The sequence below is a fragment of the Daucus carota genome, chromosome 5 (genome assembly GCF_001625215.2).
Source record: "Daucus carota subsp. sativus chromosome 5, DH1 v3.0, whole genome shotgun sequence".
NCBI lineage: Eukaryota > Viridiplantae > Streptophyta > Magnoliopsida > Apiales > Apiaceae > Daucus > Daucus carota.
Window position 1 is genome coordinate 23,862,093 of NC_030385.2, and position 16,214 is coordinate 23,878,306.

Consider the following 16,214-nt stretch of genomic DNA (forward strand, 5'->3'; position numbering starts at 1 on the left):
CCTTTTCTTCAGACTTAACTCTTTTCTTCCCAGATTTCTCAATACCAGACCTCAGAACGCCTGATTGTTCATCGCCGCTTTCAACATCGACCGGAGCTACAATCTCCTCAAGATCATCTTCATCAACCAAAGCCCTCTTCTTGGAAATAGGGGTGTGACTCTTGATATTCGCTCGCGTCTTCATCCTCATGGCAACTCGAGCTCCAATCGTAGCAATGGCGAAGAATGTGTATCGGTTGAAAAAGATTGATGAAACCCTAGGTTCGGGGGCGCTTTTAAAGAAGAAGTGATAAAGACTCGGGGAAAGGATAGACTTTAAACCCTTTTGAATCATTATCGGGGGATTTATTTTAGGAATTTTATTAACGAAACCGACTTTATTTAAATACTGCATTGTGAAATAATTAAGATAAAATCTAATAACAAATCTAATCTCAGTTCCACTTATAGCAACGGATAAAATTGAATTCTAAAACACCAACCATAAATCACATAGATTAGCACAAAATCACGTAACAATATTCAACACATAAAATCATGTAATCTGCACATAACGGATAGTTAATTTATGAAGTGAATTTAACAAGAAACTCTTGAAATAACCCTCATGCAAAAATAATAAGCAATATGTAAAGTACAGAGAGTAAGCTGATAGTACCCGGACCAAGCTTATTAGCTTGCTGACTGCACATCACACATACCCAATTCCCTTCTCAGCACGATATATCGTTCTTCAGGAAGAGGTTTTGTGAAAATGTCAGCTAGCTGATCTGCTGTAGCCACAAAAATCAGCTTGACAGAACCTTTTGCAACATTGTCTCTCAGAAAATGATGTCGAACATCAATGTGCTTTGTCCTTGAATGATTGACTGGATTTTCTGAAATGTTGATTGTACTTGTGTTGTCACAAAAGATAGGAGTTTGCTTGCATTTGATTCCAAAGTCCTTCAATTGTTGTCTCATCCATAGCATTTGAGAGCAACAGCTACCAGCTGCCAAATACTCCCCCTCAGCCGTAGATAGAGCAACTGAAGTTTGCTTCTTGCTTAACCAAGAAACTAAGCTTTGACCCAAAAATGCACAAACACCACTTGTACTTTTTCTATCAGTTTGACTACCTGCATAATCTGCATCACTATACCCAACAAGATCAAAAGCATTTGTGATAGGATAGAATAAGCCCAAAGTAATAGTTCCACTTAAATATTTGAAAATCCTTTTAACAGCTTGTAAGTGAGAATCCTTTGGTTTTGCTTGAAATCTAGCACAAACACAAACACTATACATAATATCAGGTCTAGAGGCTGTAAGATAAAGTAAACTACCAATCATACCTCTATACATTCGAATATCAACATCTTTACCATGTTCATCTGCTGTCAGCTTGCTGACAACGCTCATTGGTGTTGATTTCGCCATGATATTCTCATATCCAAATCTTTGAGTAGATTCTTGATATACTTGGATTGATGCACATAAATTCCTTCTGGAGTTTGCTTAATTTGGAGCCCCAAGAAATAATTGAGCTCTCCCATCATGCTCATGTCAAACTCACTATGCATGCACTTTGAAACCACTTACACAAAGAATCATTAGTAGATCCAAATATAATATCATCTACATATATTTGAACAACTAATATATCTTGACCTTTGAAGATAGTAAACAAAGTAGGATCAATTTTACCTCTAATGAAACCATTTTTGATCAAAAATTCACTTAACCTTTCATACCATGACCGAGGTGCTTGCCTTAATCCATAAAGTGCCTTCTTGAGCTTGTAGACACGGTTAGGATATTTTTCATCCTCGAATCCTGGTGGTTGCTTGACATAGACTTCTTCCTTTAGATATCCATTTAAGAATGCACTTTTGACGTCCATTTGATGTAGCTTGAACTTCTTGAAGCATGCAAATGATAAGAGCATCCTAATAGATTCTAATCTTGCAACCGGAGCATATGTTTGATCAAAATCAATCCCTTCTTGTTGATTGTATCCTTGTGCAACAAGTCTAGCTTTGTTTCGAGTGATAGTACCAAATTCATCAACTTTATTCTTGAACACCCATTTGGTTCCAACAATTGAAGCATCCTCTGGTGGATCTACAAGTTCCCAAACATCACATCTTTCGAATTGGTTGAGTTCTTCTTGCATTGCCATGATCCAATTTTCATCTTGTAATGCCTCTTGAACATTCTTTGGTTCCTCTTGAGCTATGAAGGCAGCATAAGCACAAATGTTGGCTTGAGCTTTCCTTGTCTTGATTCCAGCTGATTTATCTCCGATGATCAACTGAGGAGGATGATTCTTCACTGTTCTAGTTGATTTTGGTAGATTATGTTGAGCTATGACCTCTTCATTCCTTGTAGTCTGTCTAGGAGGAGTCTGATCAACAACATTTTGACTTGCTGATGAAGTTTGACCTCTGGATTCATCCAATGTGAGCTTAGACATCTATCCAAAGTTTCTTCAAGAGATGGAGTGGATTCAGTAGCTTTATTGCCTTCTGAAGTTGTGGCTGTTGACTTGTCAGCTTGCTGATTTCCAGTTTCCTTCACTGTCAGCTTGCTGCTAGTACCTGTACCTGCACATTCTTCCTCATCCCTTGCAAGATCATCAGTAGACTCTTGAAATGAAACATCAATAGACTCTTCAACAGTATGTTTAGCAAGATTATACACTCTATAAGCACGACTTGTTAAAGAATAGCCTAAAAATATAGCTTCATAAGATTTAGAATCGAATTTACCATCCTATCAATGGTTTTGAGTACGAAGCACTTAGATCCAAAAACCTTGAAATAACTGATATTAGGCTTCTTTTTCCTTAGCAATTCATAAGGAGTCTTGTTGAGAATTGGTCTGATAAGCACTCTGTTAAGAACATAGCTTGCTGTGTTGACAGCTTCTGCCCAAAAGCTTCTTGGCAGCTTGCTCTCCTGCAGCAATGTCCTAGCTGTTTCTTGTAAGGACCTGTTCTTACGCTCTACAACTCCATTTTGCTGAGGTGTACGAGGTGCTGAGAACTCATGAGAGATTCCTCTTTCTTCACAATAAGTAATGAAGTCTTTTTGGAATTCCCCACCATGATCACTTCGAATACCTACAAGTCTTGTATCTAGTTTGTCTCAAGCAACTTGATTAGTTTCTCAAATTCACTAAAAGCACAATCTTTAGTACGCAAGAATAATACCCAAGTGAATCTAGAATAATCATCAACAATGACAAAGGCATATTGTTTACCTCCAATACTCTTATAAGCTTCGGGACCAAAAAGATCCAAGTGAAGAAGCTCTAAAGGTTTAGAAGTAGATACCATTTTCTTTGCCTTATGTGGAGTCCTTGTTTGCTTTCCCAATTGACAAGCAGAACATGTCTCCATCTTGACATACTTAAGCTTGGTAGTCCTCGAACAAGCTTCTTTGCTGACAGCTGCTGAGATGATCCATATGAGCATGTCCAAGCCTTCTATGCCAAATTTCTGGATTATTATCCACAGCTGCTAAACAAACACCTGCCTCCTGTTCTTCAAAGTTCAAAACATATATATTTCCTTCTCGTTTGCAACTAGAGGAGTTTTGTTAGCACCAACAAGTATAGTACATTCATCCTTATCAAAGTTAACAATATGACCATCATCAAATAACTGACTTATACTAAGCAAGTTATAAGTAAGACCTTTAACATATTGTACCTGTTAATAGAGATGATACTATTACCTATAGTTCTTTGCCAAGAATAGGAAGAGTTTTGCTATCACCAATTGTGACACGACCACCCTTCTTCATCTTCAAGCTTAGAAACTGAGATTTGTCTCCGCTCATGTGCCTAGTGCATCCACTATCCAATATCCATTGATTTGGCTTTACTTTAGACACGAGACAAACCTACAAAACAAACACAAACAACTCAACGTTTTGGTACCCAAATTTTGTTGGGTCCAGCAGTGTTAGTTGATAAAACATATAGAACATTAAGATCAGATTCTTGATCCACATTTGGACCACTTTAGAACTCTTCTTCCATGTTCTGCTGGTCTTATCAGCATACTGTCCCGGAGCTGTCTTCTGTCTGTTTCTGTTGTCAGCATACTGCCAGTGAGCTGACTTCCTTCCCCAGCTTGCTGATTGAGAATTCTTCATTGGACAATTATTAGCAAGATGGCCCTTCTTTCCACACTTGTGACAGTCACCCAGGCATGGCATAATTATATGGAATGCCATTTTTCCCTTCATATCTCATTGAAGAAGTGGATGTAGAAGCTGCACACATGCCTCCTTTGTCATGAGAATCTTAGCTTGTTTCATTATAGATTTGAGACTTTCTTCTCCTTGAACAAACTTTCCCATGGCTTTCTGAAGATCTTTGACTTCTTGCTCCAATGATTTGATCTTTTCAGCTTGAATAGAGATTTCGGCTAAGCTTTGAGATTTGCTTAACTCGAACGCCTCCAAGCTTGCATCCTTAGCTTTAAGATCTGCTCTCAGCGAGCTGAGTTCCTTCATGAGTGTATCATTCCTTCTTTGGATTTGCATGTTGTTCCCTTCAAGTTGTGAGATCTGTTCCTTGAGGGCAGCAATGATTCCACTACTAGCTTTGGCACTCTTTCATTCAAGAAATCACCTATGACTTCTTCAATGAACGTTTTCTTTCTCGAGCTCATAATTCCTCATTCTTAAGATCAATGAGTTCCATTATTGATGAACAACTCTTATCCTGCATGGTTAGTTCACAAGTAGTTGTATCAATAGTATGTAATTCAGAATTAATAGAGTTTACCTCACTGTTAGTGTCCGTATCTGAATCCGTTGTATCAATTGAGCCATCGAGACCAACAAGAGCCAAATTCACCATCTCATCACTAGAATCATCAGAAGCTGACTCATCTTCATCATCACTCCAAGTTAGAAGTGCCTTGGATTTCTTTTTATTCTTGTAATCAGCTTGCTGTCTAGGCGGCTTTGACTTGTTTTTCAGCTTGTAGCAATCCCTTTTGAAATGCCCTTTCTTGCCACATTCAAAACATGCATCATCCTTTGGATCTTTCTTTGCACCAAAAGCTTTGCCCTTTTCTCGCTTCATTTTGTTTTTCTTTTCAATCATTCTCTTGATTTTCCTGGACATAAGAGCTAGATCCTCATCTGATTCTGTTTCCTCATCTGTTTCCAGCTTGCTGACAGAGGAGTGCAGTGCAAGATTCTTCATTTTCTCTGTTGGCAGCTTGCTGCTTTCTGAGCTGTTAGCTTCAATCTTAGCTTCAAATTGTTCCAACTCAGCAAATATAGCCAGGTGATCCATAGTATCAATGTTGAGAGCTGACTCCAATGCTGTGACCTTGGCACCATATTCGAATGGAACAGCATTTAGAATATTCATGTTGATTTCCGATTGAGGAATCTTTTTGCCAAGTCTTTCAAGACTGTTGAGAGTGACTTGGAATCTAGCTTGGCTTTCTCGAATGGATTCTCCCTTCTTGATAGCAAAGCTTCCAAATTCTTTCATAAGCTTCCCGAGCTTGACTTTCTTTAATGCCTTTGAGCCTTCGTGATATGTCTCCAATGCATCCCAAATTTCTTTTGCAGATTTGAGAGAAGAGACCTTGTCATATTCAGCTTGATTCAGCCCATTGATTAATGTACTCCTTGCTTTTCCATTTGCAGCAACCTTTGATAGCTCGTCCGCTGTTAGAACATCAACGTCCTTGACTTTTCCATCGCTATCAAGATATTCATAAGGACCTCTTTGCACAACTCTTTGCATTAGGGGATCTCTGGATAGATGAGCCTCCATTTGGCCTTTCCACCAATTGTAGTTGTCAGAACCCGTGAGGAGAGGAGCTCTAAAATCGGACTTTCCCTGAAAGTTATCAGCCATATCGATCGATACTATTCCTGTTACAGAAGTATTAGTACAAACACAGCTCTGATACCAATTGAAATTAAACACCTAGAGGGGGGGTGAATAGGTGTTATGGCTAATATGACCGATTTTTAAGGTTACCGAATATTTATACTGTCGCAGACAGCTTGCTGTTAATTTCAGAGTAAACAGTCAGCTAGCTAACAATGCAGATGCAATGCAAAACAGATATAATCAGTAAACTAGCAACACCAAGAATTTTAGCCAGGTTCGACCCCTAACCCTAATGGTCTACGTCCTGGTCCCCTACCAACTGGTAAGAGATTATATTATTAATCAATAATGTCAACAATTACAATGATTCAATAATATAACTCCCTTTATCCCTTGTTCTTGTTATCAGCTTGCTGAAACCCCTGAACCACGAACCAAAAGCTCTCCAAGACCTATACTTCCCAAGTATACTCTTCTAGCTAACTAGTCCCCTTGTTCCCTTGTTTCACAAGCTCGATACACAGCAACAAACCTTTACACTTTGAACAATACAATGTGTGAATGTAATACAACCGAAACTATGAACTCAATATAGATATATAATCAAATATAAGTACTAGAGCTCAAGTAAAGATTTTGCAATGTAAGTGTGTTGTATTTCAGAAGCTTGAAGTGTGTTCTTGTTGTTCAACAAAAACGGAAACCACACTCAAGTATATATATACACAAAGTCCAACGGTCAATTTGCTAACAAATTCCAACGTTCTTGTTCCAACCGAACTCACGTATAATTTGTTCTCAATTTGAACGTTTAAACTTGTGAAGATTACTGAGTAAAAAGCGTAGAAACGTTGTAAACCAACTCAGTAAAACGTTTATGTATAAAACCATAATTTGAAATAGGATAGGAGTTGTTATAGATAAGATCGAGTTAGAGATACCACTCCTACAAGTTAGGAAATCGTTTTTGTTTGAAATTCTGATTTAAAACTGAGCTCTAATATTTATATAAGTCATATATAAATATTAAAGTCCTTACAAATCGATTCCTAATAAATCTCCTTGCTTTTCGACTTTGATCCTTATCCATTTGTTATTCTGTTCACGCTGTAAGCTCGCTGATAAGCCTGAATGACAACCTGTAAGCTTGCTGACAATGAACATAATACTGAAACTCATCAAGCTGTTAGCACATTCATATATAACTTTGATAGCTCGCTAACAAGCACCAGTTTTATGCTATTAGCTTGCTGGCAGTGTGATCATCAAAACACTGAGAGTATCAGCAACTGTGCCCGGTTGGACTCATCTGCGGAGGATTTTGATGCGCAGACTATCTTTCACATCAGGGCACACCTACTTGTGTTATGGATCGTTGTTTCCTGATAGCAGCGGGAACTATGTGAATCTCAACTCCTTTGATGCTACGTGACTTGCAGAGCGTGGATGGTTATAGATGAGGAGTGCTGTTCTTGCATACCTTTATAGGAAGATGTGCGATTCCACCCATAAAGTCGCAGCCGGCTTCGTTGGCTACGCCACGTTAGTACAGGTACGCATTTACTATCATTTTATTTATCAAGTTTTTCTTCATATATATTTTGATGTGCACATATATGTATGTACCTTCACACTAGGTGTGGATATACGAGCGGTTCCCTACATTAGCTCCCCGACACACGGCCACACCCCTGATTACCTACCCACTTGCGCTAAGGTTTGTAATATGCTACTCTTCTCATAATCACAATAAGTTTGTATATCCTCCAGTTTGTGCACATCCTATGCTGATCATCTGTATTGTTGCCAATACTTCCTCCAGATGGTGGCAGGATCAGCATTCTCTTCATTGCATTAGGATCTCTTTATCAGCTTCAGGTTCATCTTCTCCTAAGTAGATGTCTTCAAATTCTCAAACCCAGAGATCAGATTCATTTTCCTTTTAGACTTGGGAGTTTGGTATCATCAAATCTTACATTGATGCTTTCAATCAGCTTGTCGTCTTGATCAGCTAAACCCTGTAGGCCTTAGACTCCAAAGAATAACCCAGAAAAATGCTTCTTCAGCTTTGGCATCAAACTTCCCAAATGCTCTTCTTTTAACACAAGCATTTTGCACAAACAATGAAAGTTAACTCAGTGATGGTTTTTTTGTTGGCCATTACTTCATAAGGAGGTCTTATCCAAATCCTTGTTAATCAGGGTACGATTTGAGTGTAGCAAGCAGTGCTACAGCTTCAGCCCAGAAATGATTGGAAGTCTTGATTGACTAATCATAGTCCTTGGCTGCTTCACATCAAGGTTCTGTTCTTCCTTCTACGACACCCTTTGTTTGTGGAGTCCTGGCAGCTGAATACTGACGAGAGATGCCCTTATCAGTACAGAAGTCCATAAGAACAGCATTACAATTCTGTTCCATTATCTGATCTGATTGCCCTACTGGCAGATCTGCTTCTTTTCAATCTTCTTGATATGATCAATGATGACGAGTGCTGCTTCATCCTTTGAATGTAAGAATAATACCATGTGTATTTTGAGTAGTCATCGACATCACAAGAGCATATCTTTTCTTGATATAGAAGGATGTTGACTGGGTCCAAACAGATCCATATGAATCAGTTGAAGGGGTGAAACCATGTCAGTCATGCCTTTGCTCCTGTGTGTGCTTTCTTTGACTTCCCTTTTCACATGCATCACCGAGTCCTTCTTGACAGAATTCTTTCGTGGCAATCCTTCACAAGTTCCCTTTGACTAAAGAGTTCATAGTCTTAAAGTTCAGTGTGGAGCTTCGATGCCATAACCAACTATCATCAGCAGAGGCCTTGGTGTAGAAACACTTGACCTCCCCCTTACTTGCTGAGTCTATTGCGCTATAAACAAAACTTGATTTTCTTACACCACGGAGTGTAAGATCCTTGTTCTTCGGTTCTGGTAAGCAAACTTCCTTCTGAAAGATACATCGTATCCTTGTCACAGAACTGACTGATACTCAGTAAATTGTGCTTGAGTCCTTCCACCAGAGAGATATCTTCAATTATGATCATTTCCAACTTTCACTACCATATCCCGTTGTAAAACCTTGTTGGTTCTCTCCAAAGATTACAATTGGGCCGGTCCATCACCACATCTGTGAGCAGGGACTTTTCTCCAGTCCTTGTCTGAACAACCACTATCAAGAACCCACACACTTTCTCTTCTTCCTGTGCCCTGCATTCACAACGATTAAACTTTCTTTGGTACCCCAGGACGTTCTTGGGTCCAGGTGATTTAGTAGAAACCGGATTATCACAGGAAAACTGTTTAACATGTGCTTGTTCAGGGGTGACTGGACTCTTCTCCTTTTTAGTCTTAGCAGAAGTGCTTTTAGACTGGAGTTGGGAGTTTCCTTCTTCTTAGAGGACTGCAGTCTTTGCCCCAGGGGCAACAGAGGGTGCAGGCATATTCATATTCATAGTAGATGGTGCAGAAAAGATGCATTCAAATGGTAAAACATGCAGACATCATATTCATAGCACATAGCATGGCAACCTACCTTACCACATGGCAAAGAACAGCATTCATGTTACACGTATTAGGCATGCTAGAAACAGATTATCTACTTTAATCACTTTACATGCATGAGTAAGATGATTAGTGAATTGCAATTATTACAAACCTTTCTCGCATTAGAATCCTGAATTGGGTTCTTATGGATCTAACTTGCCATTCCTGTTGTTCTTCTTTTGTTGGAACTAGTTAACTTCCTAATCCAGTTTTATCTGATCATCTCTGACATGGTATTCAGAAGGTTACTTCTGTGATTCCTGTTTTACTTGGGCTTAACAACTTCCTCATTTTTCAACTCTTCCTTGATCAAGGTCTTCTTCTATCAGAGGTTCTGTTTGTGCCATTCAAAGATAGGGGTCTTGGTGTCTTCAGAATTTTAGGTATATTTGTTCCTTCAGGAGCATTCTCAGTTCCTGCTGAAACAAATATGCCTTCATTCTCTTTCTCTTCTTTCTTTTGGCTCTTTCCAAAGAACTATAGTCAAGGCCAATAGCAACCTTCTTATCAACCCTTGACTTCCAAGATCTCTTTCTGTAGAAAGGCGAATTCTGATAGGCCCTAAGCTTAGTTTCTAGGTCAGCAATCTGAGACCTAAGGGACTCCTCAATTTCTTGCACTACACTTCCCTATTCTCTAGATATTTAATTTATCTTTAAGGTTAGTGTTTATGAGTTTCTCTAAAGCTAATTCATCTACTCTTGCTTCAAGTTTAGCTATCTTTAGAGAAAGACTACTGTTATCTTGATTCTGAAGCTAATATAAACTAGTGTGCAAGTTATACATCTCTTTACCTAGTTCATTTATAGTCTTTTATAATCAGCAGTAGTCATGTCATCAACAGAAATTTCAGGACTACCTGAGATGGAGATTCCTCGACAAGTGTAGCCCTTAATGCAAAAAGCATATTGCTCTGGACAGGTTCATCCATCAGAATGTGTCATCCCAGTTTTCCTCTCAGCACATGTAAGGCCCTTCCTTTGTGCTTGGCCACCACTTGCTTCCAACTTAGCTTTAGCTTCTCATTTTCTTTCTTTCAGATCCTCATAGATTCTTCTTATCATATGGTTGCTTCTGACAGGAGCTGCTTTAGGTTTCCTGCACTCTGTAGCAAAGTGCCCTAAGTCATTGCAGTTGTAGCACTGACCTTGCTCTTGTCATACATGTTTGGTTTGAAACTGCCAGTACTCTTTGACCCTGAGCCTGAGTATCCTCCTTTACCCTGAAACTTGTTCCCTGAAGCTTCTTGTCGGAGGTTCTTCTGACTTGATGCTTAAACCTTGCAGCCATATAAGCCATTGACTTATTCCAGCTGCTCCAGCTCTTCTTGAGTGTAGAATATCCTCCGGTTCTTCAGAAACTTCATCAACTTCAGCTTCTACAATCTTCAGTAATGTGTAGAAGGACAGTCAGCTTTGATGGATGAACAATCACTCTGAGCAACAGTGTGATCATTGATACATATTCAACTAATTGTTGATAACCAAATATGGTGATCAGCAATCCGTGCAGTGGTCTTCTGCAAGGCCATACTCTTGGATTCTGTTGATCCACCACCATATTATATCTTTCTCTGTTCAAGTTCCATCTCAAACGTCTCAGTTTTCCAAACAGCTTTCCAAAGTCTAGTCCGAAGTCGCTTCTTTCCCGGATGGTCTCTGTCTTAACAACTAGATGGTGGCATCCAAATGAGAAACTTCTGGTTTATCTCTTTCTGTGGATAAGTCTTTCCATGCGGGTGATTCATTCAACAACAACATGAATCTCTCATAGATTTGAGACTGTTCTCTCAGGTATTGCCGAAATGCTTCATATCTGGCAATTAGCATTCGTATCTGTTTCCCTGACTTCTTCAGATCCCTCCATCAATGCCTCACATAGTGTCCCACATCTGCTTTGAAGTTTTCAGACTTAGTATCAGATGTGTCATTGTCTTGGTCATTGATTCAACAATTATGAGTTGCAGATTATGATCCTGTGCAACAATTCCTTTCAGTGTCAGTGTATTCACTTTTCTCCTTGGGAAACAGACTTCTGTGGAATACGAAACCATTTTCAAACAGATTCAGGAATAATCTTCATAGGCACAAATGGACCACTTTTCCGAATTCCCAATGACATGGGTTTGCCAACTCTGATGTACAGCAACATCTTCATCTTCCAGTTGTTGTAGTCATCCTTGTCAAAAGGAGGTACTTTGTCCTAATATGTGTGTCGACATTGTTATCCGATAATTACGATTGTAGCGACAGCTAGCTTTTCACTGTTACGGATCTCAGATCTGTATATCGATCAGCTAAGTCTGATACAATTGTTAGGTCCAATCAGAGTAGAGGGGGGGTTGAATACGTCGTACCAATTTCTTCGTTTAATTAATTGCGGGATAATCTTGTTTCAGTCCATGTTAAATCATCGTAAAATAATAACTCCAGCAAGTCGGGGAATATCTTATATTAGAATAATCCTCGGGGCACAAATTCCAACACAAGTGTCGGCTGCAGACGACTACAATCACTCTATTACAAACTCTCGATAAATGTATCTTCTAATTTAACTCTCGAGAATGTGTATAGTGTGTGCACTTACAAAGTGTGTAGTTGTTTTCAAATGAAAACACAAAGCCCTTTTATTAGAACTTCCAAAACAACCATGGTTAACGAGTTCGTCCTGGACGACTGAGTTCGTCCTGGACGGATTCGTTTTCTAAAAATAAAAACTAACTCCTTTTAATGAGAGTTGGCCTGGAGTTATAGTGTGATCTATATATATCAAAGTTGCGCTGATATACATATACACATATATATTTGAAAAGTTGCGCCTCCTTTACATCCCTTCTTTGCCTTAGAATAAATTCTGAGAATTGGAATCAACTTTGACTGAGGGTCAAAGGTTGCGCTTGACACACGGAGGGTCAACCCTTCGCTCATCCTTGGTCAAAGGATGCGCCAAGCACTCACAGAGAATAGCCTTAGAAATATTCTAATGTTGAATGAGCATTGTGACACAGTAAAACTTGGAGTCGCGAACTTTGACTAGTCAAAGTTTGCGCTCCACGTGTTACACCTTTGGCTTCAGTGAAGACTTAGAAAAACTAAGTAACCGAGGTTTGTGAGGAGCGCGAACTTTGACTAAGTCAAAGTTTGCGCTCCTGTTGAATTAACTCCACTGAACATGTACTTGTCATTTTAACTTGGATTTCATTTGCATCAATACATATAACATATATTTATATATTATCAATTGTGCTTATTTAATTACATTGAATAAATAAATTCAAGTAATTCACAATTATATATATATATTATATATATGTCATAACAAATGAATTCTTTGGCAATATATCCTGGAGCAGCCGATGACTTGATCACTTAATACGTTGATTAAATCCACTGAATTTTTCGTATGTCCTGACGTCCTGTGCACTGGTCTGGTTCACGAACGACTCGAATGAAATAATTCCTTGATCCTTTGCTTGATAATTTACTGTGATCAGGTCTCCGGGTTAATGTGCTTCGATAAATTTGATTATAAATAATCAAATTTAATATACTGGAATCTTCTGGTCTTTGATACTTGATCTTCAGGCAATCTTGATAGCAGAAACATATTGAAACTTTATTCTCACTGAGGCTTGAACATGTTAATGAACTTCTTCCAGTGGACGGATGCTCGTCTCGATATCTGATTGTCTTGTCTGTTCGTATCGAATCTCCAACCTGTAGTTCCTGTATAATACTTACGTATTGTTTCCTGTCTTTGTTGTGTTGAGTTATCGTAATTACAGTTACGTTACATTATGCTTTACATGTGGAAACTAGTAAGGTAATGACTTGATGGACTGCTATTTATTAAAGTTAATGTTTGCTTCACTATAAACTGCCGACAAGTTCCTGTATTTTAATTGTGGAGACCTTCCGATCTTAGAGTCAGGACGAATTGCGGTGAGTCCTGAATGTAGTTGATCAAAACCAGGCCGCCTAAGCGATAAGTGGATGCTTTAATGATGCGGGTTTTGAGTGGGTGTTCAATTGGGGCAGGTCAAGCATGACAGGGGCTTGATCACTGCTTTTATCGAGAGTGGCGTCCAGAGACGCACACTTTTCATCTACTTTCGGTGCGGCCACCATTACACTGGAGGATGTCCATCACATCTCGGGTACGAACCACTGGGCGCATTTTTCTACATGCTTCACCACCACAGCTCGCCAGAGGAAGGACATGATACCGCGATCTTCTTGGACTGACTCTCGAGCAGGGTTATGTTGCGGAAAAAACTGCTTTGAGGATCGGTTGGTTGATTAAGTAACTTTGGCAACTGAAATTAAACACCTAGAGGGGGGTGCATAAGGTGTTATGCTAATTATGGACCGATTTTTAAGGTTTACCGAATATTTATAATGTCGCAGACAGCTTGCCTGTTAATTTCAGATGTAAACAGTCCAGCTAGCTAACAATGCAGATGCCAATGCAAACAGATTATCATCCGTAAACTAGCAACCCAAGATTTTAGCCAGGTTCGACCCCTAACCCTATGGTCTACGTCCTGGTCCCCTACCAACTGGTAAGAGATTATATTATTACTCAATAATGTCAACAATTACAATTGATCAATAATATAACTCCCTTTATCCCTTCTTCCTGTTCATCAGCTGCTGAACCCCTGACCACGAAACCAAAAGCTCTCCAAGACCTATACTTCCCAGTATCCTTCTAGCTAACTTCCCCTGTTCCCTTGTTTCACAGCTCGATACAAGCAACACAACCTTTACACTTGAACAATACAATGTGTGAATGTAATACAACCGAAACTATGACTCATCTAGTATATAATCAACTATAAGTCTAGAGCTCATAAAGATTTTCAATGTAAGTGTGTTGATTCAGAAGCTTGAAGTGTGTTCTGTTGTTCAACAAAACCGGGAAACCACACTCAAGTATTATATACACAAGTCAACGTCCAATTTGCTAACAAATTCCAACGTTCTTGTTCCAACCGAACTCACGTATAATTTGTTCTCAATTTGAACCGTTTTAAACTGTGAAGATTACTGAGTAACAAGCGTCGAACGTTGTAAACACCTCCGTAACGTTTAGTATTAAACCTAATTTGAAATAGTAGGAGTTGTTTAGTATAAGATCGGTTAGAGATAACACTCCTAAAGTTAGGACATCAGTTTTGTTTGAAATTCTTGTTTAAAACTGAGCTCTAATATTTATAGTATATCATATACATTTAAGTCCTTACAAATCGTTCCTAATAAATCTCCTTGCTTTTCGACTTTGATCCTTATCCATTTGTTATTCTGTTCACGCTGTAAGCTCGCTGATAAGCCTGATGACAAACCTGTAAGCTTGCTGACAATGAACATTACTGAACACTCATCAAGCTGTTAGCACATCATATATAACTTGATAGCTCGTCTAACACAAGGCACAGTTTTATGCTATTAGCTGCTGGCAGTGTGATCATCAAAACACTGCGAGTATCAATCTCCCCTTTTGTTATGATTACACCCTATTTAGGAAAAAGTATAATACTCCCCCTGAATACAGCAATCTAATATCATTAAAATTCAACATATATCAAATCACATACAAATTCAAATATAGGATATATGACAATCTATTATGCAAAGCAGAAAATATTATGCAATCAAGTATCAAATAACCAAGTACTTGCATAGATATTAAACTAATAATCTGACCAGGATAAAACTACCTGGATACAGATAAGCATCCAAAACAACCAACTTAAAAAATTCAAATCACGGATAAACCACCTGAGATACCAAATTCAACAAATTCAACAACTTAGTCGAAGCAAAAGCAAATATAACATAGGGCCAAATAAAGTACCTAAACAGTTAAGCACACAAGTCTTATTTTATTAATTAGTAGATTCCTAATTGTCTCCCCCTAATCATCCCAAAAGGTGAAGAAAAATCAGGTTCTTATCGTCCTTATCCTCTTCTTCCTGAGCAAACTTCTTCTCGAGCTCCGCAGCAATACGATCTGCTCCATCACCAATTTCCAGCATCAGCATAGACAGAGTCAGTGCCTGCAGCCTCCTTAAGAACATCCATAGCAGTACGGGGCCTAGGACTGTCATACCATCCTCAGTAGAAGTAAAAGTTGAACTTTGACATCAGAAGACCCGCAAGACCCAAACATCCTCTTGCGTAACCCATATTGAAGACTCCCAGAGCGCACTTCTTCGGGTGAGTTCCCTGCTTTCCTCCAACCAACTATATCCTTCCAAAATCAACTGATTTGACAACTCTTTCATTTGTTCAGAGAGTTGTTTTTGACCATCTACCAACTGCTTGTGATTTGCTCGCAGTTCCTCCATGTAATCCAAAATCTCCTTTGCAGAAGCCCAAATCGACACAACAGACTGAGATGACCTGGAGGTGGTGGTGGACACCAAAACCTCAACAGTGGAAAGGTTCCATCTTTCTCCAGCTTCAATTTTGAGCTAAGCACTTGAGATCCAGAAATCCTTAGCTTGGATACTCCAGCCCATCAAAGTCACACCAAACCATTCAAACACTTAGTAAGTAACACACCCATATGGAAGTCCAGTTGATGACTTCCCATCCACAACACTCATCATAGTTTTCAACTAAATCGCCATACCAATTGTTTCCCAGACAACAGCATAGAAACAATTACCATATCCTGTGCAGACAAATTAGAACGCGACCCATCTAGGACTCACATTCTCTATAGAAACTTAAACAATGCATGAGCAAGTGGAACAATGGTAGTTAGTGGAGGGATATGTTGATATCAGTCAGCACACTCTACCCCAGTAATCAA

General features: G+C 39.0%; 1 protein-coding gene across 1 annotated transcript in view; it reads left to right on the forward strand.

Annotated features, from left to right (window-relative positions):
• Window positions 1–215: 215 nt before the first annotated feature.
• LOC135152812 (protein MAIN-LIKE 1-like) overlaps window positions 216–16,214 on the forward strand; it is a 30,057-nt gene continuing 14,058 nt past the window's right edge. The window contains exon 1 of the mRNA XM_064093922.1: window positions 216–261. Within this exon, the coding sequence (XP_063949992.1) occupies window positions 216–261 (46 nt within the window). The remainder of the gene's footprint in view (window positions 262–16,214) is intronic.